This window comes from Macaca nemestrina, chromosome 15 (assembly GCF_043159975.1).
Source record: "Macaca nemestrina isolate mMacNem1 chromosome 15, mMacNem.hap1, whole genome shotgun sequence".
Taxonomy (NCBI): domain Eukaryota; kingdom Metazoa; phylum Chordata; class Mammalia; order Primates; family Cercopithecidae; genus Macaca; species Macaca nemestrina.
The window spans coordinates 25,945,605-25,971,342 of record NC_092139.1 but is presented as its reverse complement, the minus strand read 5'-3'; the positions used below and the strand labels follow the sequence as shown (position 1 = coordinate 25,971,342).

General features: G+C 43.6%; 1 protein-coding gene across 2 annotated transcripts in view; it reads left to right on the top strand.

Annotated features, from left to right (window-relative positions):
* LOC105496339 (protein phosphatase 1 regulatory subunit 16B) overlaps window positions 1-25,738 on the top strand; it is a 121,741-nt gene that overhangs the window by 27,819 nt on the left and 68,184 nt on the right. For both annotated transcript variants that reach the window (XM_011766686.2, XM_071079336.1), the window contains one exon: window positions 3,719-4,068. In XM_011766686.2, the coding sequence (XP_011764988.1) occupies window positions 3,819-4,068 (250 nt within the window). In that variant the 5' untranslated portion in view covers window positions 3,719-3,818. The remainder of the gene's footprint in view (window positions 1-3,718; window positions 4,069-25,738) is intronic.

Sequence of the window (25,738 nt, the reverse complement as noted above, 5' to 3'; positions counted from 1 at the left end):
CAGTGAAACCCCATCTCTACTAAAAATACAAAAAATTAGCCGGGCGCGGTGGCAGGCACCTGTAGTCCCAGCTACTCGGGAGGCTGAGGCAGGAGAATGGCTTGAACCCGGGAGGCGGAGCTTGCAGTTAGCCGAGATCGCACCACTACACTCCAGCCTGGGCGACAGAGCAAATCTCTGTCTCAAAAAAAAAAAAAAAAAAAAAAAAAAGGCAAACATGCGCCAGGCGCGGTGGCTCATGCCTGTAATCCCTATAATCCCAGCACTTTGGGAGGTCTAGATGGGCAGATCACCTGAGGTCAGGAGTTTGAGACCGGCCTGGCCAACATGGTGAAACCCTGTCTCTACAAAAATAAAAAAATTAGCTGGGCATGATGGTGGGTGCCTGTAATCTCAGCTACTTGGGAGACTGAAGCAGGAGAATCGCTTGAACCTGGGAGGCAGAGGTTGCAGTGAACCGAGATCGCACCTTTGTACTCCAGCCTGGGCGACAGAGTGAGATTTAAAAAAAAAAAAAATGTAAACATGCAATTACCATATGCCTTATCACTTGTACTCTTGGGTATTTGCTCCTGAGAAACAAAAACTTATGCTTACACAATCTATAGATGAATGGAACAGCCTTAAACTGGAAACAATGCAGATGTTCCTCAATAGGCAAATGGTTAAACAAATTGAGGCCATCCATAAAATGGAATACTACCCAGCAACTAGAAGAAATGCACTATTGATGCATGCAACAATGTGAATGAATCTCAAAGGAATGATGCTGGGTGAAAAAAACCAATCCTCAAAGGTTACCTGCTATCTGACTCTATTTATATAACATCTTTTGAAATGACAGAATTCTACAGATGGGGAACAGATTAGTAATTGCCAAGGCAGGGACAGGAGTGGGTTGGAGGGGGAGCTTAGAGAAGGAGATAGGTGTGGTTATGAACTGAGGTGGTAGATACATTGATACAGTTGCATAAAACAAAACACATCCAAATAAGTACATGTAAAACTAGGGAAATCGGCATAAGATTGGTGGGTTGTATCACTGTCAGGTTTCTGGCTGTGATATGGTATAGTAGTTTTCAAGATGCTACCACTGGGATAAACTGGGTGAAGTGTACACAGGATCTCTCTGTACTATTTGTTACAGCTCCCTGTGAATCTACGATGATCTAAAATAAAAACTTTAATTAGTTGAAAGTGCATTGCAAGTATATTCAAAACAGAAATCAAAACAAAACAAACAAAAGGCAACCAAAGCCAGCTAGCTTGTCTCCCATTGAGACTTGCCACTGGCTTATGTATGCTGAGGTCACACCCACTCAGACCCTGGGACTTTTGCCCTTTGGGCATTGCCAAGCCAACCCCTTCCACATTTTGCCTGTTTACTCTCTGGTCTCCGAGCTGGGAGAGGCGTGAAGAACGATCTGGATCTGACCCAACCTAGCCCCTGAGGATTTAGGCTGAACCCTGCTCTTCACCTTCCGTAGAAAGGGCTTTTGGAGGGGCAGGTGATGCGGACGACCCAGGAGATTAACAACACTTCTTGAAACCAACCAGGGGCTAACCCAATACTCATGCGACAGTGGGCCACATCACACAGATGTAGACTCCTGCCATTCTTTCCTGTTACCCAACAACCCAAAACCAGCCTTGCCTGCTGGTTCACAGATGTGCTGCATTAACTTCTCCCTACCATTCCTCCTCCAAGCTTGTGTCTCATTGCTTAGGTGTCTTAACGTTTTGAGCCAGCTCTTTTAAAAAAATTATTTTTATTTTTTTGTAGAGATAAGGGTCTCGCTATGTTCCCCAGGCTGGTCTGGAACTCCTGGCCTCAAGCTTTCCTCCCACCCTGGACTCCCAAAATGTTGAGATTGCAGGCATTGAGCCACTGCATCCAGCCCCAGCTCTTTTTATTCCTTGCACCTGTAACTTCTGGGAGGTGGATAGGACACTTTGCAGGTGGAGGAACAGGCTTAGAGAGGATCAAGTGATTGTCCTAAGACCCTTTCCGTCTGTGTCTGAAAGTTCATAGAGTCTGTGCGGAAGACCAGCTGGCTTTACACTCTGAAATTTTGTTGACCTGATGTTGTCTGAGACTCATGAGAGCAAGAGATATAATTTTTTTTAAAAGGTCATTCAAAGAGAGAAATTTAAGATTTTCTATGTCTCAGTAGTTCCGCATTTTTCAAACTTTTTGGTCTTAGGATTTCTTTAGTTCCTTAAATTGAGCACCCCAAAGAGCTTTTGTTTATGTGGATTATATCTGTCAATATTTATCATAATATAAATGAATATTGAGAAATTTTTAAAATTAGTAATAATTCCTTTAAAATAAACCATAAACCCAAGATATATTATAACAATATAATAATCTATAATATATTTTTATTAGACTGTTATGAAAGCATAATATATAACATTTTGATGAAAAATAGCTATTTTTCAAAACAAAAAAATTTAGTGAGAAAATTGATGTTTAAAAATTTTGCAAAATTCTTTATGTTGAGCTTAGCAGCTGGATTCTTGTATCTACTTCTGCATTTAGTCTGTTGCAATGTCACTTTTCATATAGTTTTGGGAACCACTGTACACTCATGAGAAAATGAGTGGAAAAGGTTAGTAATATCTTAGTATAGTTATGAAAATAGTTTTGACCTATGGACTTCTTGAAATGGTTTCAGGGATTCCCTATGGGGTTCCCAGACCACACTTTGAGAAGCACTGCAATAGCATATTATTTCTTCTGGTCTGTTTCTAGTCCTGTCCATCCCATCTCCAGAACAACTTGCATCTCATAGTGATCAGAACAAAAGAGGCTTGAGCAGAAGTATCAGATATTCATAATTCTGAGGCCTTGGACGTTTGTATAGTCTCCAGATTTTGGGGGGTCTGCAGCCCCCATCATGTCCTGACCCTCCCTGCACCCCTTCTGGTTCTAGCACCCAGATACCCAGATCCTTAAAGTAGGGTGACTCTTGGCCGGGCACAGTGGCTCACGCCTGTAATCCCAGCACTTTGGGAGGCCAAGGCGGGAGGATTACAAGGTCAGGAGATCAAGACCATCCTGGTTAACATGGTGAAACACCGTCTCTACTAAAAATATAAAAAAATTAGCTGGGCGTGGTGGTGGGCACCTGTAGTCCCAGCTACTTGGGAGGCTGAGGCAGAAGAATGGCGTGAATCCTGGAGGTGGAGCTTGCAGTGAGCCAATATAGCGCCACTGCACTCCAGCCTGGGCGACAGAGAGAGACTGCGTCTTAAAAAAAAAAAAAAAAAAAAGGTAGAGTGACTCTATACAAGAAAACTAAAAGGGCATGGTTCCTGTTAAATGGCTGTGGCTAGAGAGGCAGACAACCAAGCTATCCAATAGAGCTTTCTGCAGTGATGGAAATATTCTCTATCTGCATTGTCCAATATGAAGCATGTGGCGATTGTGCACTTGAAATGTGGATAGTGCAACCAAGGAATTAAATTATTTTACTTCATTCTAACTAATTTAAATGTAAATAGTCACAGGTGGCTACTGGCTGCTGCATTAGACAGCACAGCCAGACTTTGCTGATACTTACAGAGCCACTGTAAGGATTTGTACTTTTCTCAAGGAGCAATGGAAGGAAAACTTCAAAAGCGTTTTGAACACGGGGCGTTGGGGTGACAATCAGATCTGAGTTGTGGAGTCTGACACATGTGTTCATCTGTGTCTCCCTCCCTGCCACAGGCCCCACCATGAGGCCCCAGCCCCACCAGAGGCCCCGCGCTGCCCTGGCCCCCGGTGCACTGTGCTAGCCCCCAGCCAGGGCGTGGGGAGGGCAGTGGCCATGGCCAGCCACGTGGACCTGCTGACGGAGCTGCAGCTGCTGGAGAAGGTGCCCACGCTGGAGCGGCTGCGGGCCGCCCAGAAGCGCCGGGCCCAGCAGCTGAAGAAGTGGGCACAGTACGAGCAGGACTTGCAGCACCGCAAGCGAAAGCATGAGCGGAAGCGCAGCACGGGCAGCCGCCGCAAGAAAGTGTCATTCGAGGCCAGCGTGGCCCTGCTGGAGGCCTCGCTGAGGAACGACGCCGAGGAAGGTAGGCCCCTCTGTGCCTTGGCGGCCATGCAGCTGCCTTGGCCTCTGCTCAGGGTTTGGAATCCAGGTTCTGTGCAGTAGACGTGTGGGCAAGGCAGGTCTGCAGACCCTCTTCCAAGTTCCAGCAGCCCCATTCCTCTTAGGAAGTGGACGTTCCTAGGAAAATCTTCGAATTTATCAGACTTTTTTTTTTTTCTCTAAGACAGGGTCTCGCTCTGCCTCCCAGGCTGGAGGAGTACAGTGGTGCAATCTCAGCTCACTACAACCTCTGCCACCCAGGCTCAAGTGATCCTTCCACCTCAGCTTCCCTAGTAGCTGGGATCACAGGTGTACTGCCACCATACCCAGCTAATTTAAAAAAAAAAGTTTTTTGTAGAGATAGGGGTCTCATTTTGTTGCCCCAGCTGGTCTCGAATTCCTAAGCTCAAGTGATCTGCCCACATTGGTCTCCCAAAGTGCCGGGATTACAGGCATGAGCCACAGCGCCAGACCTAGACTTTTTGTTTAAACATCTTCATTCATTTTTATTTATTTATTTATTTGTTTGTTTGTTTGTTTATTTATACATAGGGTCTTACTATGTTGCCCAGGCTGGTCTCAAACTCCCAGCTTAAAGGGATCCTCGTGCCTCAGCCTCCCAAGCAGCTAGGAGTATAGGCAAGCCACTTTGCCCAGCTTTATTTTTTTGGGAACAAGGATTCCAGCCTTTGGCTAAGGAATACCATAATAACTTTCTTTCTCTCCCACAAATATTTGCAGATAACCACAAATATTTACAGACAACTTCTTTTGCATTACTTTCCTAGATATAGTGATGAACAAGTTGGATCTGGTTTCTCCCCACCAAGAGCTCAATACTCATGGGATCTTGCATTTCGTAAAGCTCTCCTCTGTGCCAGACCCCATGCCTGGCACCCTCTGAATGCTGTTCCGTGTATTCAGTGTATGTAGCCTTTGCTGCAGTCATAAATGGTGTAGAGGGATGGACTCGGAAGTGAGACTACCTGAATCTGAAACTGGCTTTGTCAGTTCCCTGCATGAGCTTAACACGTAGACAAGTCTCTTCTGCTCTCTGTATTTCGTTTACACCTCTGTAAAATGGGGCTAATAAGAAAATCCACTTTAAGGGCTTGCTGTGAACATTAAGTTAGAAAATGCCTGTGAAGTTCCTAAACATGGTCCCTTATGCTGAGGAAGTGATTATTAATGTTTTATTTTATTATATTCATATATTTTATTTACATTAACAGAGGATGTCCATAAAGTCTGAAAACAGATATAGACAATGCTGTCTAGGACATTTTCACTCTGTAAAGTGAATGAGTAAATAAATATAAACAAACATGTATACACATTCGTATAATTTATGTTCCCAGGTTTTTTTCTTTTTCTTTTTCTTTTTCTTTTTTTTATTTTTTTGAGATGGAGTCTCGCTTGTTGCCCAGTCTGGGCAGAGTGCAGCAGTATGATCTCGGCTCACTGCAACCTCTGCCTCCCAGGTTCCAGCAATTCTTCTGCCTTAGCCTCCTGAGTAGCTGGGATTGCAGGCGTACACCTCCATGCCCTGGCTATTTTTTAAAACTTTTAGTAGAGATGGGATTTCACCATGTTGGCCAACCTGGTCTCGAACTCTTGACCTCAGGTGATCCACCTGCCTTGGCCTTCCAAAGTGCTGGGGATTACAGGCATGAGTCACTGGGCCCAGCCTATGTTTCCAGATTTTATGGATACCTTGTACTTGTCATATTTAACTTAATTATATTATTTTTGTGTCTCATGAGCTAGATATCATGATCTGTACCATGTACAGTACTTTAAGAGCCATGTATGATAACACCCATTTTACAGATGGGGGAACTGAAACTCATAGAGGTTCAGAACCTTGACCAAGGTGGCAGAGTGGTATCAGAACCACTGGCATCCGACTCTTGTCACTGCCCTCATAGCCTTATAGGTTTGCTTCCTGTTGTAGGAATAAATGGAGGATCCACGATTTAACCACAGCCCCCTTCCCTGGGCTTGTTTGGAGGCGGTCTCGCCTGCTCATTGTGACCCAAGGTCTGTGCACCTCCCTGTTCCCCTGGGCACCTCTGGCCCATCCCTGTATAATAAACCTTCCTGGCTGTCCCTGGAGAGGCCTGGCCATGCTTCCTGGGTCCCTGCACACACCTTCCAGTCAATGAAAGAACAGAGAGGTGGTGGCATTTCTGGCCTAAGAGGTGCTGGGTTTTAGTCACCTTGCTCTTCAGGTTCTAGAACCTCTGAGAAGTGTAATTCCACTTCCACCTGGCTGCAGAGGGCTCTAGGAAACGAGCCAAGAGGCATCCCTGGAACTACTCTGCTGCAAGCTGCTCCACTGAGAGCCCAGGGTGAGCAGCCCTGGTGAGAAGAGAGGTGGAATCTCGGGCTTGGGGACATGGCCCCGAGGCTCCTTCCCACGTGCAGTTTGCTGAGTGATGCGGCAGCCCCATCCCCACGCAGTGGGTGGCTTGTCATGATGTCTAATTTTTGTTGGGGGCGGAAGTTCATCAGCTCTTCTCACCCCTCGTTATTGACTGAATTCTTGCCTGACAAAGCCCCATTGCCCCTCCCTGAGGGGCTCTGTGAACAGGCTGCAGGCTTCAGACCATTCTCCCAGCCCCCTGCCGAGCCCCTACCCCTTGCTGATGTCTTGTTTCCCGGTTAGAAGGAGCACTGGGTTGGGAGTGAAGGGGTCAGTGCCCCGCAGCCCTGCCTGTGACTTTGAGCAGCTTGTTTCATCTCTGTGGGTCCAGTTTTTTTGTTTTGTTTTGTTTTGTTTTGTTTTGTTTTTGAGACCAAGTCTCGCTCTGTCACCCAGGCTGGAGTGCAGTGGTGCAATCTTGGCTCACGGCAACCTCTGCCTCCCGAGCTCAAGCGATTCTCCTGCCTCAGCCTCTTGAGTAGCTGAGACTACAGGCACGCGCCACCACACCCAGCTAATTTTTGTATTTTTAGTAGAGTTGGGGTTTTGCCGTGTTGGCAAGGCTGGTCTCAAACTCCTGACCTCAAAGTGATCCGCCCACCTCGGCCTCCCAAAGTGCTGGGATTACAGGCATGAGCCACTGCGTTCAGTTTTTTAATCTGTGAGATCAGGTTTTGAAGCTTGCCCTCAAGAGGGTACGGCAAGACTTAGACAAGGTCCTGGATGTGACAGTTCTTTGAAAATTTACCCTGAGACCTGTACCAGCATAGTGATAATGCACTTTATTTTGTTTTGTTTTTCACAGACTTTAATGTTTTTCAGAACCTAAACATGCACAAATACATTCTTCTTGTAAAAAACAATCAACATAGAAGTGTACAAAGTAAAAAGTCCTTTCTGTCTCTCCCTTCCTCCCTCTCTCCTTCCTCCCTTTCTTTGCTTCTTTTTGTCCATCCATCACTACTGTTGTTAGTGTGATATTTCTTTTCCAGGTAGTTTTTTTCATTTGCCTATGCATTTGTGGACTTCAGAGAAATATAGAGCCAGGTTTCTTTTTTAAAAAGCTTTTACATAAGTGATGGTATCCTGGACACATTATTCTGCATTTTCTTTCTTTCCTATCCAACAGTATATCTTGGAGACATTTTCATGCCAGAACATATACAGTACAGATCTGTGCCATTATTTTTATCTGCTGTGTAGTATTCCATAGTATGGATTCACCGGAATTTTCAAACTAGCTCCTTATTGATGCAGATCTTTCCAGTAGCTTTGCTTTTGCCACAGCGAATGTTTTATGTGCATGTGCAAATGTTTATTGAGGACAGATGTGGTGAAATGAGAGCGATGGATCTGAAGGTATTAAATTTGAATGAGAAAAGTGCTAGACTCCATGGGCTGGTCCCCCTGTCTCTAGGGGCAGCCAAGTGAGGGGAAGGGGCCAGAACACTGTGCTCTGTGCCAGGCCCTGGGGTTGGTTTGGGGGTCCACAGGTGCCTGGGTTTGGATGAGTGGTGTGAGGCTGCCATCAATCAGCCCTTGACCTCACTGGGCTATGCTCAGCTTCCTGGCAGCACTACAGAGCCTGCTGCTTCCAGCAGGCTAGAAACGGCTGCTTCTTGCTGGTGGAGCTGGTGTTTGGGAGGCTGCCGGGGTGTTAGCTCACAGTGGCGTGGGAACGTGGGGTGGCAGCTCCCCCGCTCCCCTGAGCTCACAGCAGCCTCTGAGTCAACCTCCCCCACCTGCCTGGGGAATGTGAGTTGTTTCCAGAGAAAGGCAGGCTGGGAACTCTGAGTTTCATCCTCTGGTCCCATATTGCCTTTAGGCTAGTGTCCTTGCCCTTGGACTTGCCTGAGCCCCATGCTCACTGCTCTCACTGCCATCACCCTCTGCCCCAGGCAATGCCAGCTCCACCGAGATCCTCCCATATTCCCTGTGTTATCTTACCTCCACACCTTTATATATGCAATTCCCTCTGTCTGGGACACTCTTCCTGTGACTAACTTCTGTAACCCTCAGCTTTGAGTCCGGCGTGACCTCTAGGGAGCCATCCGTGAGCCTTTTCTGCACTCCCACCCCATCACTGGTTAAAGTAGCAACTCAATACGTAGCTGATGTTTACTGAGAGACAGTGTAGTGTCATGGCTAGGAGCACAGACCCTGCAGTTTGTCCTCCAGGATTCAAATCCCCGCTCTACCATTTACTAGCTGTGCATCCTTGGGAAAGTTACTTTACTTCTCAGTGCCTCTGTTTCTCCATCTGTAAAAATGAGGATTATAATATACCTGCTCCAAAAGTTGTTGGGGGGGTTAAATTAAGTTGATAAATGTTGAAGTGGTATGGTAAGAGCTATATAAGTGATATAAATTGTTGTTATTCTACACTATTATTCTACATTTACATAATCTATTATTACGGCATATTCTGATTGTCATCATTGTTATTATTTATCAGGTACTTTGTACCAGACAGCTTGCCTTACATATGTTATCTCGGTTAATCTTCATAGTAACTCTTTGAGGTTAGAGAGTCAAACCCCATTTTTTAAAAATAGCTTGGGGTTCAGTTGACATATTATACAATTTGCCCACTTTAAGTGTACAATTCAATGATTTTCAGTAAATTTACAGAGTTGTGCATCCATCAGTCACAATCTAATTGTCAAACATTTCCATCGCTGGGTGGGGTGGCTCACACCTATAATCCCAGCACTTTGGGAGGCCCAGGTAGAGGATGGCTTAAGCCCAGGAGTTCTAGACCAGCCTGGAAAGTCCGTCTGTACCACAGGAAAAAAAAAAAAAAAAAAAAGCCAGGCGTGGCGGCACATGCCTGTGGTCCCAGCCACTTGGACGGCTTAGGCAGGAGGATCACTTAAGTCTGGGAGGTTAAAGCTGCAGTGAGCCATGATTGAACCACTAACCTGGGTGACAGAGCAAGACCCCATCTCAAAAACAAACAGAAAGCATTTTCATCATCCCAAAAAGAAGCCTCATGACCATTTGCAGTAACTCCTGGTTCCCAGCCCCAGGCAACCATAATCTACTTTCTGTCTGTATAGATTTGCCTTTTCTGGACATATTATTTACGTGGAATCATATAATATATGATCTTTGTGATTGGCTTCTTTCATTCAGAATACTGCTTTCAAAGTTCATCCTTGGTGTGACATCATATATCAGGGTTTCATTCCTTTTCATTGCCCCATAGTATTCCATTGTATAGATATACCACATTTTGTTTATCCATTCACCAGTAGGTGAGCATTTGGATTATTTCTGTTTTGGGGTAGGATGAAGAATGCTGGTAAGCAAATTTGGGTACAGGTCTTCATGTGGATATATGTTTTCATTCCTCCTGGGTCATCACCTTGGAATAGAATTGTTGGGTCATATGGTAAATTATGTTTAACTTTTTAAGAAACTGCTGTACTGTCTTGGAAAATGGCTTCACTGTGTTAATTCTCATCCCCCCGTTTTACGGATGAGGAATATGAAGCTCAGAGAGACTAAGTCACCTGCCAAGGTCTCATAGGTTTTAAGTATCAGACTCAATCCCAGGACTCAAACCCAGATCAGTTGTCTCTGAAGCCCATGTATTTAACCACCAGGCAGTTCTGTACTTCCTGCTTTTGTTTTCACTAGAAAAGCAGATAACCCTCAGTTGTGCTTCTAATCTGTGTTTGTTTTGGCCTTAGGCATCCTGGTGTTTCTGCTGGCCTCTTAGGCCCTTTGATTTGGGGGCCCCCAGATAAGCTCTTTAGCCCCAGATATAACTCTTTCTAGGGCCACAATAGCCCAGCCTCCCTTGAAATCATCGAATTTATGTTAAGTTGTTAGAGACTTCTGTTTTTCTCTCAGAATGTGTAGGGTTTTCTTTATGGAAATTCTCATTCAAAAAATGTTTGAGTGATTCTTCTGTACTCTAAATTTAACTCTTATTAAATTTAATGATTTTTCTCACTGTAAAGGTTTTTGAACTCTTTTTTAAGCAGTGGAAACTTTTCTTTAAATGAGATATTATTCAGAAGCCCAATATGTAAAACAAAGGAAGGAGCTGTTCTGACTGGGGTCAGATGGGTGGGGTGCTCAGTCATCCCTGCCACCTGCAACCCCCTCCCCCGCCCCCAGGCACAGCACAGGACACCAGGGCCCTGCCACCCGCCTCTTAAACCATTGGCTCATCTACAGGAACTAACTCTGACTTTCCCTTTTGGTGATTTTGAAAAGGGAAGTTTCTTTTCTTCTAATTATTTAAAAAAAAAAAAACCCTATTATTGTTATAGAAACTTTTAGAAGTACAGAAAAAAGAAGCATTAAGAAGAAGATAAAATCACCCATATTCCCACTGAACAGCAGCAACCATTGATTATATTTTGGTATTGTTGTGTCAGGCAGCGTCCTGGGAGGAAACAAATGGTGATTTTATATGGGGCGATTTGTGGAAAGTTTGATGAAGGGGCAGTTTGTAAAAGGTTTAGGGAAGTGGTCCTCAAACTTTTTGGTCTCAGAGCCCCTTTATATTCTTAAAACCTGAGAACTTCTAAGAGCTTTGGTTTAACTGGGTTCTATCTACCCATATTTACTGTATTTGAAATTTAAACAGAGGCATTAAATATTTATTCATTAATTAAGTCAGAGTGATAAACACATTATCTATTGACTATCTGCTTCTGCGTAGCAGATGAGCTCAAAATTTAGCAGCTTAAAACAATAAACATTTACTGCCTCACACAATTTCTGTGGCTCAGGGATCCAGAGCAGCTCAGCTGGGCGGTTCTAGTTCAGGATATCTCATAAGGTTGCAGTCACTTCAGGATTTACCTGGGGCTGGAGAATCCAACTTCCAAGATGGCTCACAGGCATGGCTCTTGGCAGGAGGCCTCAGTTCCCTGCCATGTGACCCTCTCTATAGGACAGCTCCACTGTTCTCTCAGCATGGCAGGTGGCTTTTTTCAGAGTGAGTGATCCACGAGATAGAGGAATCCACAATGCCTTTATCACCTCGTGTTGGAAATCATGTACCATCACTTCTACCATCTTTTATTCATGAGAAATGACTCACTAGGTCCAGCCCACACTCCAGGGGTGGGGAATTAAGCTTCATCTTTTGAAGAGAGAATTTGTGGACATGTTTTAAAATCACCACATGTTAACATAAATATTTTTATGAAAAATGATATTTTTCAAAACAAAAAAAAAAGCAATGAGGAGAGTAGCCTTGTTTTATATTTTTGCAAATCTTTTTAAGATCTGGCTTAACGGAAGACAGTTGGAGTATCTTATCTGCTTCTGCCTTCAATCTGTTGTGATATGTTATTTTGGTTGAAGTAAATAAAGAAAGTCTTATGTAGTTGGAAAAGGGAGGAAATATTTTAATTTGCTTTTTCAGATATTGTGGATATTCTTTGATACTACATCTAAACTCAACAAGTAGCACTTTCTTAAAGGTTAGTTGCAGTGCAGAATCTGAAGCCATATCAATTTACATCAAAATCCATTGGTCTGTCTTGCATTTTGAATGGTTCTTTTACCCATGTGTACTTTTTTTTTTTAATGTAATGTAGTGGATCTGTTAGAAAATATTGGTTCACTTTACCCATGTGTACTTTTTTAAAAAATGTAATGTATTGGATCTGTTAGAAAATATTGGTTCACTGAGTTATACAGATCTTCCAAATGTTGACATGTTGCTTTATACAATATAAGAAAATGCATAGTTTCAATACCAGTCTTGCCATACAATTATTCAAGTACTGGGAAACTCTTAAGTTCATGGTAGCTATAAAAGTTTTCTAAAATTTGGATTTTTGCTTAAAAGTTCAAATTCTATCATTGGTAACAAATGCTGTTAGTTGTGAGAAGATCCATTTGCCCTTTTTAGGAAAAAAAAAAAAAAAAAAAAACACTGCCTGTTAAATACTCAAGTCTGAATAACCATTGTTTGCTAGACATCCTTTAAGTAAAACGAGTGCTCCATGAGAGAAGAGGCTAGCTTAGCACACAGCTTCAAAAATGGCTCAAGTGGGCCGGATGCGGTGGCTCACGCCTGTAATCCCAGCACTTTGGGAGGCCGAGGCAGGCAGATCACAAGGTCAGGAGATCGAGACCACAGTGAAACACCGTCTCTACTAAAAATACAAAAAATTAGCCGGGCGCGGTGGCGGGAGCCTGTAGTCCCAGCTACTCAGGAAGCTGGTGTGAACCCGGGAGGCGGAGCTTGCAGTGAGTGGAGATCGGGCCACTGCACTCCAGCCTGGGGGACAGAGCGAGACTCCGTCTCAAAAAAAAAAAAAAAAAAAAAAAAAAAAAAAAAAAAAAAAGGGTTCAAGTACAAGTATTGCAGTTGGAGACAATGATTATTCTTTTTTTGAACTTCCCATTTTGTCACATGGAATGTTAAAAGGACATATACTCAAGGATTAAGGTTTCATAAAATTGATACATTTTACTGCTTTATCAAGGACATTTTTAAGGGAAACTGGTATTGATTTTTTTTCTTTTGATTGCACATACAAAACAATGAAGTTGGTGATTGCTAGTACAGCTTGGTGCCACTGAGTTAATTCTATTAAAACAATAGTAGTTTTACCCACCATTGCTTTTATACCATCAGTGCAAATGTCAACACAGTGGAAAATGCAAGTAATTTCTAAGTGTTACTGTGAAAATCATTTTGATGTTTTAATACCCTGAAAGAGTCTAGGGACCACTTTGAGAACCACTGGTTTATGGGGGTCAACAAGGAATGGGGCAATACCCTGGGATAGCAAAAGTTGGGAGATCTTACCCACCCCACCCCACCGCCCCCCTGGGCCTGAAGGAGACAAGGAAATGGAACCTACTAGAACCTAAGGCAGGTACATACGGTACATATGGGAGAGGGTTGACTAACAGGAGCGGTGGCTGCCACTCCATGCCTCTGCCATTCTGGTGCTTTCAATGACAAACCTAACCAGAAAGCAGAATGCAAGGAAGCCTTTGATGTAGTGCAAGTCGGGTGACTTCCTCAGGCATGGAGAAGGGAAGATCTAGAAGAACAGATGGGGCAGAGAGTGAGCCCAGCTGTCTTCAACCCTTCGGATCTACACACAAACAAGGAGTGAGTTTGTGTACATTTAAAAAACAACTTTTAGGGCCAAATATGGTGGCCCATGCCTGTCATCTCAGAGCTTTGGGAGCCTGAGGTGGGAGGATGGCTTGAGCCCAGGAGTTCAAGACTGCAATGAGCTGTGATGGTGCCACTACACTCCAGCCTAAGTGACAGAGGAAGAGTCTGTCCCTAGAAAATAAATAAACAAATACATAAAAATGTAAAAGTAAAAACAACTTTTAGCCTAACATCACTTGTGAATTCAGCAAAATGAGTCATTTGCTAGAGCTGTGGTATCGTGGAGAGCCTGTCTGAGGAGGTGATTTGGGCTCGGACCTGAATGTGGAGGAGCCTGGGAGAAATGTACAAAGGATATCTGATGGGAATAGGCTTGGCGTGTTTGAAGACAGGAGAAAGATGGGAGGTGGAAGGGTAGGGGGAGCAGGTGGTTGGGGAGAGCATACTGACCTTAGAAGACTAGAGTAGGAACTGTATATTTGATTTCGATGAAAAGCCACTGGTGGTTTTGAAAGGGGAATCATATGATGAGACATAGATTTTGAATTAGGGATGGATTTTCCTAGTTGCTGAGTGCAGAGTGGACTGTAGGAATCTATTTTCATGGGGCTGTGAGGGGAGCAGGGAGGCTCATGAGAAGCCGTCACAGTGGTGAGAACCTATGGTGGTCACTGGATGATGCAGAAATCAGGAGGTGGAGCCCACAGGGCTTCTGTGTCAAGTGACAGAGGAGGGACTCAGTGATGACTCTTGGGTTTTTGGTTTGAACACCTAGGTGGATAACAGTGCCACATTCTGAGACTGGGAAGATCGGAGTAGGAGGGAGGAGGGGATTTGGAGAGAATCAAGTTCTGTACGACTGTCCAAGATGACATGTCCTTTTAACATCTACATGGAGTTCTTGAAAGGGCAGATGAATATGTGAGTCTGGAGCTCAGGGGAGATATGAGGGATGGTTATAATATTTGGGAAGTCATCAGCATGATACGAGTGCAGTCTTTTCAAAAATGTGGGACAGTATGAGGTCATCTAGGAAGAAAGGGTAGTTGGAGCAGAGAAGGGATCGCAGAGAAGGGATCACTAGAGAAAGCTCTGGGACACCTCAATAGCTGCCTGTTGACTCAAGAAGAAGAGAACAAAGGAGACCAGAATCATCTATTCAGATGGTAGAAAGAAAACTAGGAAGAGTGTGGCATCTCAGAAGCCTGGAAGAAAGGACTGTCGGCTCAGTCAAATGCTGTTGAGGGGTTGAATATTTTGTCTTATCTTTATACAGTCTTTGGAAAAAGAGATTTCTAATGATGACCTCATATATCCTGTCTGGATATTCCATAATTTATGCAACTACTCCCTTATTATTGTATTTTGAGGCCATTCCCAATTTTTGCTACTATAAATTATGCCGTGGTGAATATCAATGTATAAAAATATTTGGTTGGCTGGGTGCAGTGGCTCATGCCTATGAATCCCAGCACTTTGAGAGGCCAAGGCAGGAGGATCACTTGAGCCCAGGAGTTCAAGACCAGCCTAGGCAACATAGTGAGATCCCGTATCTACACAAAATTTTAAAAATTACCCAGGTGTAGTGATGTGTACCTGTGGTCTTAGCAACTTGGTGGGGTGGAGGTGGGAGGAACTCGAGCCCAGGAGGTTGAGGCTGCAGTAAGCCGTGATTGTGCCACTGCACTCCAGCCCAGGTAACAGAGTGAGACCCTGTCTCCGAAAAACTAAATAGATAAAATAAAAATAAAAAGTATTTGGCCATAGGTTTATTTACTAGGTAGATTCCTAGATGTTCATTGGCTTTGAGGTCTCGAAATAAACCACTAATTTGACTACCAGAGAGGTTGCATCAGCTGTGTGCATCCATCCCTGCTGTCTCCCCACCTCATCACTACCTGCCACATCAATGCTGGATGATGACATTGAAAACACACCTTTGCTGATATATTTGATATATGGAAAATAGTCCTGTTGTCTTAATTTGCATAAAATTGAGACAGTTAAGGTTGAATACCTATTCATAAGTTTACTAATCATCTCTCTCCTTTGAGTTGTCTAGTTTGTTTGTCTTTTTGTTGTTGTTGTTGTTTTGAGATGGAGTCTCCCTCTGTCCCCAGGCTGGAGTGCAGTGGTGCAATCTTGGCTCACTGTAACCTCTGCCTCCTGGATTCAAGCAATTCTCCTGTCTCAGCCTCCCGAGTAGCTAAGATTACAGGCACCCACCTCCACACCTGGATACTTTTTGTATTTTTAGTAGAGATAGGGTTTCACCATGCTGGCCAGGCTGGTCTCAAACTCCTGACCTCAGGTGATCTGCCTGCCTCAGCCTCCCAAAGTGCTGGGATTACAGGCATGAGCCACTACACCCAGACTATTTGTCGATTTTTTTCTACTAGTGTGCTTCTTATTAGTTTCAATGATTGTGTACGTTTATGTTTGTGTGTGTGAGAGGAGACAGGGAGAAGGCAAGAAAGGGGGAGAATGACATTGGAGGGAGAGATGCCAACCCTTTGTTGTCATGTATGGTTCATATATTTTCTGCAGTGTGTGTATGTCTTTGCTTTAACGTTTTGTGTATAGTAATTTTTTTATGCCTTGGAGTTCTTATTTTTTATATTGTCAAACCTAATGATACTTGATTTCTTTTTTAAAAATCATTTTATTTTTTGTTTTTATCCCTTTAAAGCAGGGACCAGAAAAGTGTGGCCTGAAGTCCAAATCTTCCCACTGCCTGTTTTTGTAAATAAAGTTTTATTGGAACACAGCCATGCCCATTCATTTACCTATTATCTATGGCTGCTTTCACATTACAATGGCAGAGTTGAGTTGTAACAGCGACCATATAGCCTGCAAAGATTAAAATATTTACTCTCTGGCCCTTTACAGAAATAGTTTATGGGCTCTTGCACTAAAATGTTTCCTCATTTAGTGATGTATATTAAACCTATGTTTTCTTCTAGGGTTTTTTGGCCTTATTTAAATAAATAGTATTTCTGGACTCCATTTTAGTGTAGAGTACTAAATGAAAATCTGTCTATATTTTGTTTCCAAAGCATCATCAATTGTCCCAACATCCCTTCCTTCCCCATGAGTTTGTGAGGCCACCCTTGTACTCTAGAGCCTCACCTGTAATGAAGGGTAACTCTTCAACCTGTCTATTCTGTTCCAGCAACCTATTTTGGTGCCAGTTACATACCGCTTTCATCCTTGTAGATTTATATTGTGGCTTAATATGTGATGAAACAAGTTTTTCCTCAGATTATTCTTCTTTTTCAAAATGTTCCTGGTTATTTTCAGCTGTTCACATAACATTTAGGACTGTTTGGTCAAGTTTTCCCTCCAAACCTCAAAAATAGATTTCTCCAAAGCTTTGCAGGGACATGGATGGAGCTGGAGGCTATTGTCCTTAGCAAACTAACACAGGGACAGAAAACCAAATACAGCGTGTTCTCACTTATAAGTGGGAGCTAAATGATGAAAACACATGGACGCATAGAGGGGAACAACACACACTGGGTCCCTGTTAGATGGTGGATTGTGGGAGGAGGGCGGAGATCAGGAAAAATAACTAATGGGTGCTAGGCTTCATATCTGGGGGATGAAATAATCTGTACAACACATTGCCAAGACACAAGTTTACCTATGTAACACACCTGCACTTGTACCCCGAACTTAAAAGTTTTTTAAAAATTAAAATAATTAATTAATTTGGACCAAACTGATACGTTTACCATGCTGTTTTTCTAAGCATGCAAATGGCACATTTCTCTGTTAAACATGTATTCTTTCTTGTCCTTTAGGAAAGCTGTAGGGTTTTTTGTTTGTTTGTTTTGTTTTGTTTTCATATAAGTCCTATTTAATGTCTTAAAAGGAGGGCTTTGGGTTTTGAACATTAATGTTATACCAAGTCAATTTACTGCTTTCACCTTAGCCTCGATTTTTCAGTAAGTTATCTTGGGGGTTTCTATATAGAAAGAACATTATTTGCAGATGATAAGGTTGTCTAATCATTCCAGTGTTTCAGTGAGCCAGGAGATCTGAGTCCTATCCAGATTCTATCCTCTCTGCCCTTCTCTCCAGGCTAACTACTTCTGTTCCTTTTAGTACTCTTTTATGATATGTGACCTTGAGATTTGTGAACATGCTCTACTTTGTCTACATTCTTCCTAAAGTCTGATCTGGCTCACTCTAGAGTGAATGGAACTGTTACTTTCCTCGTTCTGGTTGGTTTTGCCTGTTAGTATGACTCAAGTTTCCATTAGTTTTTTGGGTAACTGCTGTTGACTCATATTGAATTTATAAGAAAACAAAACCCCCAAGTCAGTTTCCCTTTAATGAAGCTACATTTTCCCCATACAGATTAAAAAAAAAAAAAAACTAGTTGTTGAAGCATAATCATCAGGCAGAAAAGGGTAAAACTGGTTGGATTTTTATATGCTAAGCATACCCGTGTAACTAATCAGCACTCAGATCAAGAAACAGAACATTACCAGGACCCCCAGAAGCCTTCCTGGACTCACAGTTGATTTTTAACATTGAGGTCAATCTCTACATTTATCTTGTTGAGTTTTGAGCCCGATTATCTACCTGTTCAGATAATTTTGGATTCTTGAATGATACGTTAGGACTTTGGTGTCACCAGTGACAAAAACTCACACTAACAAGGTTAACAAAACAGTGTTCATGTAGTGGAGAAGTTCAAAGATAGCACAGCTTCAAGCACATGTGGATGCATGAGACTACCAAGAAATGTCTCTGAGAAGACGACTATCAGCAGCTTGGAATAGATATCCTAAATCCTTTTGGCAACCTCAATAAGAATAATTTCTTTTCCCAGAAGTGTCCCAGGCTCAACAAGTCCCAGAATGGAACCTCATTGGCTATGAGGTCAATTCCTGAGTCAATTGCAATGGCTAGATCAGGGAAGCAATGCTATGATTGGTCTGATTGGAGCCACATGCCCACTCCTGGAGTCTACTTCTCCCAAACGCATGGACTGACACTTGGGATTATATTGTACCTACCCACTCCCCCCAAAATATTGGGATGCTCTTTACAGAAGGAGGGAGAATGGGTGCTGGTCAGGCCATGATTAAATATATTCACCTCAAATGAAATATTCACCAGCAGTTTCTACTCCATATCATTCATAATTGCAATAAGGATTTGCCTTCTAGACCAGAATTGTCCAATAGAATTTTTTTCTGATGATGGAAATGTGTTGTCCAATACGATAGCTGCTAAAGTTTTGATTGTATTTAGTTAGAAATAATGTAATTAGCCAACTGTGCTAGGCTAGAGGCTGCTGACTCAGAAACATAGTCATAGGCCATTATCTAAATCCCTGATAAAAATATTGAATAGGGCCTGGCACGGTGGCTCACACTTGTTAATACCAGCATTTTGGGAGGCTGAGGTGGGTGGATCACCTGAGGTCAGCAGTTTGAGACCAGCCTGGCTAACATGTGGAAACTCTGTCTCTACTAAAAAATACAAAAAATAGCCAGGTGTGGTGATGGGCACCTGTAGTCCCAGGTACTCGGGAGGCTAAGGCAGGAGAATTGCTTGAACATGGGAGGTGGAAGTTGCAGTGACCCGAGATCATGCCACTGCACTCTAGCCTGGGCAATAGAGCAAGACTCCATCTCAAAAAAAAAAAAAATGTTGAATAGGTCATGGGTAGAGATGCTGCCTGGGGCCACACCCCTGGAGACCTTTTTCAGATTAATGTATCAAAGTCAACTATTAAACATTGGGAATAGTTGTGCAACTGAAATGAACTTAACTACATTGTTATTTGCAGTTGGTATGTGGGAACAGTAGCAGGAGTCTCTACAATTAAAAAAAAAAAAAAAAAAAAAAAGAGCTGGCTGGGCATGGTGGCTCACGCCTGTAATCCCAATACTTTGGGAGGCCAAGGTGGGCAGATCACCAGAGGTCAGGAGTTCAAGACCAGCCTGGCCAACATGGCGAAACCCAGTCTCTACTAAAAATATAAAAATTAGCTGGGCGTGGTGGCACATGCCTGTAATCCCAGCTACTCAGGAGGCTGAGGCAGGAGAATTGCTTGAATACAGGAGGCGGATGTTGCAGTGAGTTGAGATTGCACCACTGCACTGCAGCCTGGGTGACAGCGTGAGACTCTGTCTCTAGAAAAAAGCCATCTTTTCCTACAAAACTTGGAAGACTACTTCTCTCTGAGGGTTAAATTACAACAAAATGTGATGGATCAGAGTAGCTATTCATGCACAGACATTTATGGAACATAGTCTGGACATCATCAGGCTGGCATTGGTGGTTCAGTAGTGAACAAAACAAAATGGGCCAGGCCACCTTGGAGCTCAGAGTCTAGCAAAGTCATTGTGAAGAGAGTATAGTATTAACATGCTTAACAATGGATGGTGTTATTATAAAGAAGGCCTTGCGGGGCATGGTGGCTCACACCTGTAATCCCAGCACTTTGGGAGGCCAAGACAGGAGGATCACTTGAGGCCAAGAGTTCGCAGCCTGGGCAGCATAGTGAGACTGTATCTCTACCAAAATAAAATAAAATAAAATAAATAAATAAATAAAAAGCCACGCATGGTGGTGTGGGCCTGTAGTCTTAGTTGCTTGGGAGGCTGAGGCAGGAGAATTGCTTAAGCCCATGTGGGCAAGGCTGCAGTCAGTCACAATTGTGCCACTGTACTCCAGCCTGGGTGACAGAGCAAGGCCCTGTATCTGGGGAAAAAACAAAAAAGAAAGTGTTGTCAAGAACAGATGCCAGAAAAAGGGGGCTAGGAGATCATTTATGAACAATTCTATTTAAATATAATTCAGGGGAGAGGACACTGTGAGCAACAACTTTGACGATTATCATCCCATTGCTAAGGACAATCTGATTATGGAAAAAGGGGACTTCAACCCATCTTGGTGATCTTGGCGTAATCATTAAACATGATGATTATGTACTTCCTTACAACCTTCTGATTATAATTTGGCATCCCAGCCAGGTCTGCCTACAAGCACAAAATGAGTTGACCACGCTTAACTGAATTTCATACATGCAAAGCAATTATTCTCCTGTGATCCTGGCATTGTGTTTTTATGCAGCAACCTCATAAACTTGGATAGTATGAGACTGCTCTTGGGAGAAGAAACTGCCGTTGGTAGGCTGGTCAACCATGGTTGATCACCAAGGTGATACCATCCTAGGGATCTTGGGGATATTTAGCCAATTGGAACTCCCTTGGAACCTCCCTCAAATCAAACCACAATGACACTCAACCAGTATTTCTGCAGGGTGTTAATAAGGAGATATATGAGAGGCTTGTCAGATGCTCAATGGAGTCTAGACATTTTCTATCTTTGAAATTTCTCAGTGTAGTGAACCCATTGAGAAGATAGATGAGCCATTGCTGGCATGATTGATTCTTGCTTGGCTTCTAGGGACCACTGTTTCCTTTTTGTTGTTGTTGGGGTGGGGGTGTGGGGGGACAGAGTCTCGCTCTGTTGCCAAGGCTGGAGTGCAGTGGCATGATCTCGGCTCACTGCAACCTCTGCCTCTCAGGTTCAAGTGATTTTCCTGTCTCAGTCTCCTGAGTAGCTGGGATTACAGGTGCCAACCACCACACCCAGATAATTTTTGTAGTTTTAGTAGAGACAGGGTTTCACCATGTTGACCAGGCTGGTCTCAAACTCCTGACCTCAGGTGATCCATTCCCCTCAGCCTCCCAAAGTGCTGGAATTACAGCACCAAAGTGTAATTACACCCAAAGTGCTGGAATTACATGAACCACCGCGTCTTGCCCCACTGTTTCCTTTCTAATGGAGTGAGAAAATGGTCAGTATTTCTGTCAAAGAAACTCATGAGGCTGTTTGTATGCATGGATTTCAGGCCCTTCTCTCAACAATCGCCAAAGCTGAAGCATCACGTGGAGGAACGCTGGGGTTTGAAAAACAGGAATGTTCCAGAATCTTCTCAGAGTATTACATTTTCCAATATGTCCATCCCATGTTTGTACCAACAAACAGAGCTGGTCCCACTGCCCTCATCCTTTGTCTACCATGTTAGGCTGAGGAAGTTGCATGCAGAGCAGAGGTGAAGACTAAGAAAGGAGATACAAGAAACCTGCTGAGTAGGGGAGAGGGAAATGGTCCCTCTGCCAGTTATGCTGGAAAAGCTAAATGAAACCCAAATCTCAATGGAGGTGTTATAGAGTTTTCAATCTTTCAAGAGAAGCTCAGGACACAGGCTTTTTGACTTCAGGACCCCACATTTCCTGGGCACCACAAAAGTAGTAGTGGCAGTCCAACAGGTGAATCAGTGTCAAGAGCTAGACTTGCCTTTTGTTGCATTACAAACCACTCTTGAAACACTTAGTGGACTGAAACAACAACTTCTTATTTCTCAATGATTCTTTGGCTTGACCGGGCACTCTTTCTGCTGGTCTTGCCTGGGCAGTTCTTCTGCTGGTTCTTCCTGGGCTCACTCATGAGGCTACAGATAGCTGCTCGGTCAACCAGTGTCTGGGGCTCAGCTGGGATGACCTGGCCTCTCTCTACATGTGGTCCTTTATCCAGCACGATGGTCTCAGGGTTCCAAGCAGGTAAGCTCCAATGCACAAGTATTTATCCAGCCTTTGCCTGCATCATGTTTGCTCATGTCTCATTGGCTAAAATGGATCACATGACCAAGCTCAGACTCAGTGTGGGAAAAGTCTATACAAGTTCTTGGGTACTGAAAGGCATAGTTCATCGGGGGCCATTGTTATAATCTACCACACATTCTAGACTTTGCTTTGCTTTAGATCTGAATTCTAGCAACTCGATGTGATAACCCTGGACATGTCATGTTGTTCAGACACTGTAATTGGCTATTGATGTCCCTGGAATGTCTGAGATGTATGGGGTGGACCAAACCCTGCCTCTCTCTGGGAACCCTGGACTTTGGGTTGAGAATGCCTAGTATTTAGTTGGCATTGACTCTAAAACCATGTGGCATTCAGAATTCAGCACTAGGCAATGGCGCATATGCTGATTTAATTTTATTAGCCTATTAGCTGCGTAGACACAACAGTGATTTATGTGATTTTATAATATTATGTTGAACCTTCAATAATTGGGGTTAAAGTCTGGATTGATGTTGTAACAGAAACAGGAATAGAAAAATAATCATCAGCCAGATGGAAGAAATTATTAGTTCACAAATGCAGTGTGCTCAGTAATAAAATCTTTCAAAATGTGGATGACATGGGTGCAATTGAATATAAAGAGGCCTGCAGTGGAAAGCTTGGGAAGCTCTGCCGAGATGCAGTGGACCTTGAAGGTTAAGAACATGGAGTCAGACAAAACTAATTTTTAATCTCTATTTTGTGACCCTGAGCAAGTTACTTAACCTCTTTTGGACTCAGATTCCTCATCTGTAAAGTGGAGAGAATGATGCAGGGAAGGGAGGGGAGTGGCTCACCATGAAGATTCATAGAAATAAACGATGGATAGTGGACATGGTCAGTGTAGTTGTTACTATCATCTGCCAGTAGCCTCAGTTACAGCAAGCCAGAGGCAAGGTTAACATCTCTTCCTTTTCTTTCTAATTCTTCTGCTCCCCACATTGCCAAAACTACTCCCATTTTCTCTGTCTCTGTTTACTCAATGGCAGCCTTCTATCAGTCAGTTACATAAGAGTATTCTTATTGTAGTCATTTACACTTTAGTATGAATGAATCAGCACATTTTGTATCTATTTTCAATGGAAGCCAGTGGGAAGTGAAAGGCTTTGGCCACCCCACATAATATGTGATTTAAAGGCTGCTTGCAATAGAGAGCCCTTGCAGAGTCTCTAAAAGAAAAGGACCTGCCCCCTGAAGAACTTCTGAGATCATAGACCTAATGGTGCCTGGCTTTTCCTGGTTCCCATGTGTCATCTCTGAACATGGCCATGAATATCTGTTTTGGTTGACTTGAGCCATTTGAATGTCTAAAACTCATCTTAAAAGCAAAAGTTCTTTGGAGGGATGCTAATTAACTTCTTTAAATTACTTTCTCTAACCTTTTGGAATTAATGCAATCTGTTCCCTTGTTATTAAAAACAAAAAACAAAAGACAAAAATCCCTAGGATACTCCACAAAACTTCTCCCAAGTTACTTGGCACCTAACATTTTGTCAAGGAGACATGGTGGCCAACCTTCCCCTGAATGGGCTCGGTTTCTATATAGTCATTCCTTCCGGCTCATGACTTTCTTCTCCATTTGCTGCCCACGGACGCTGAAAATAACTTGTTTTCTGGCAAGCTTAGGATGAGATTCCTTATGATTTAATCAGATCCATAATGAAGCTCTCCCAGCTTTCAGGAGAAAACATCCTGAACCGCAGGGCTGGTTAAGGGCAGGGCCCTGGTGAAGGGGAGGAGCCCCCTGCCTGAGCAGCACACTTGGAGCCAGGAGAGCTGCAACAGGGCCGTGCTACCCACCCAGTGGGGTGCCCCCATTGTGGCTGAGACTCCTGGCAGTGCTCCAAGTTGTGTACCATGTGAGCTCTGCCGTCCCACTCCCTGCAGCCCAGACTAAAGGCCTCAAAGATAATAGGCAGGACATCCCATCTGTAAATACCAGCTGCTTGGTCCAGGAAGTGACAGTTTCCTACATATATATACATATGGAGAGAGAGAGAGAGAGAAGAAGAAGGAGGAGGAGGAGGAGGAGGAGGAGAAGGAAGAGAGGAGGAGGAAGAGGAGGAGGAGGAGGAGAGACCAGGATAGACTTGCCCTGGCTGAAACTAGGATTCCCTTGATTGTTCCAAACTGATGTTAAATTAGAGGATAATAACTCCAGATATGATAACAAGCTGGGGGTGGCAAAGTAGCTGGGTAATGAGGGAGCATCTGAGTAGGTGACAGAGAATTGGATAATGAAGAGGCAGGTAAGGTGATGGGAAGTAGCTGGGGTGAGAGGGAGTAACCAGGCAATAAGGCAAAGTAGCTGGAGAATGGGAGAGTAACTTGATGAAGGCCAGGTACAAAGTGGGAGTTACTGCAGTGGGGCAACAGAAGACAGCCCCAGACCTGGGGTAGAGGCTACTCTGCTCTGTTCCAGTTGCCTTCATTTTGCCACTTCGTTAGGTCTTGCTGGTGAGAAGTAAACTCAGCCTAAGTCTGTACCAGTTAGCTGGAATCTGGGCTGTTGTAAACTGTTGGGGTGAAGCTCTCTGGGAGTGAGGCTCAGGTTGTAGCAGTAGCAGGTAGATGTGGTGAGTTTATTTCCTTGAAGGAGGGACTCTCTCTTCTCTCAGCTCCTCAAAGGATGGGTGAGGTTGCCTGCCAGAGGTCCTGGCACAACTCACACCTGAGCCCCCAATTTCCCCATCATCACCTTCATCCTTCTCTAAACCAGTTTTTTATTGGACAACTTAAGTACCAGGCATTGTGCTAAAAATCTTTCTATGCATCAACTCATTGCATCCTCTCAACAACTCTACAAAATAGGAACCATTAGTAACTCCATCTTACAGGTGGATAAACTGAGGCTTAAAAAGTCTAACAACTTGCTTATGGAAGAAGCCAGGACTGTCTGACTTCAGAATCTGTCCTCTAAGCCTTATGCCACAATCATGGTTACTTCTACATGGAGCATTTCTCCTTCAAAAGCTCACCCCTACCCATTCACTATTTAATAGCACTTAGCAAGGTCTGGGCTGGGAGTCAAAGCTCAGGTAGGGTGTACTGGTTGGGTAAGGAGCCTGAGAAACAATTCAAATGCTCATGGTCCTTACGTACGGTGGGCATGGCCACCCGTCTGCCCTTTTCCAAACCCATTGCCCATGAGGTCTGTTGGATAAAGTCACAGTTTAGAATCAGTCTTCCCCAGGGTGCATCCACCACTGGCAATCAGACCTCGTTTGCACTGAGACATTTATAGTCCACGGTGAATTTCCATTATCTACATAGAATGAGACAAAGAAACGGAAGGCTCCTGGGTTTAGGAAGTTTCTTCTTCTCTCCTCTGTCTGACAGCCATCCTTTCCGGCATGTCTTGGGACAGATGCCATGTCAAGGGTCATCTAGGTACTTGGAACATGTTGTATAATTCCAGGCTTTGTAATTTTTTAATTAAAAAAATTCATGTTTGGATCCTGAAGAG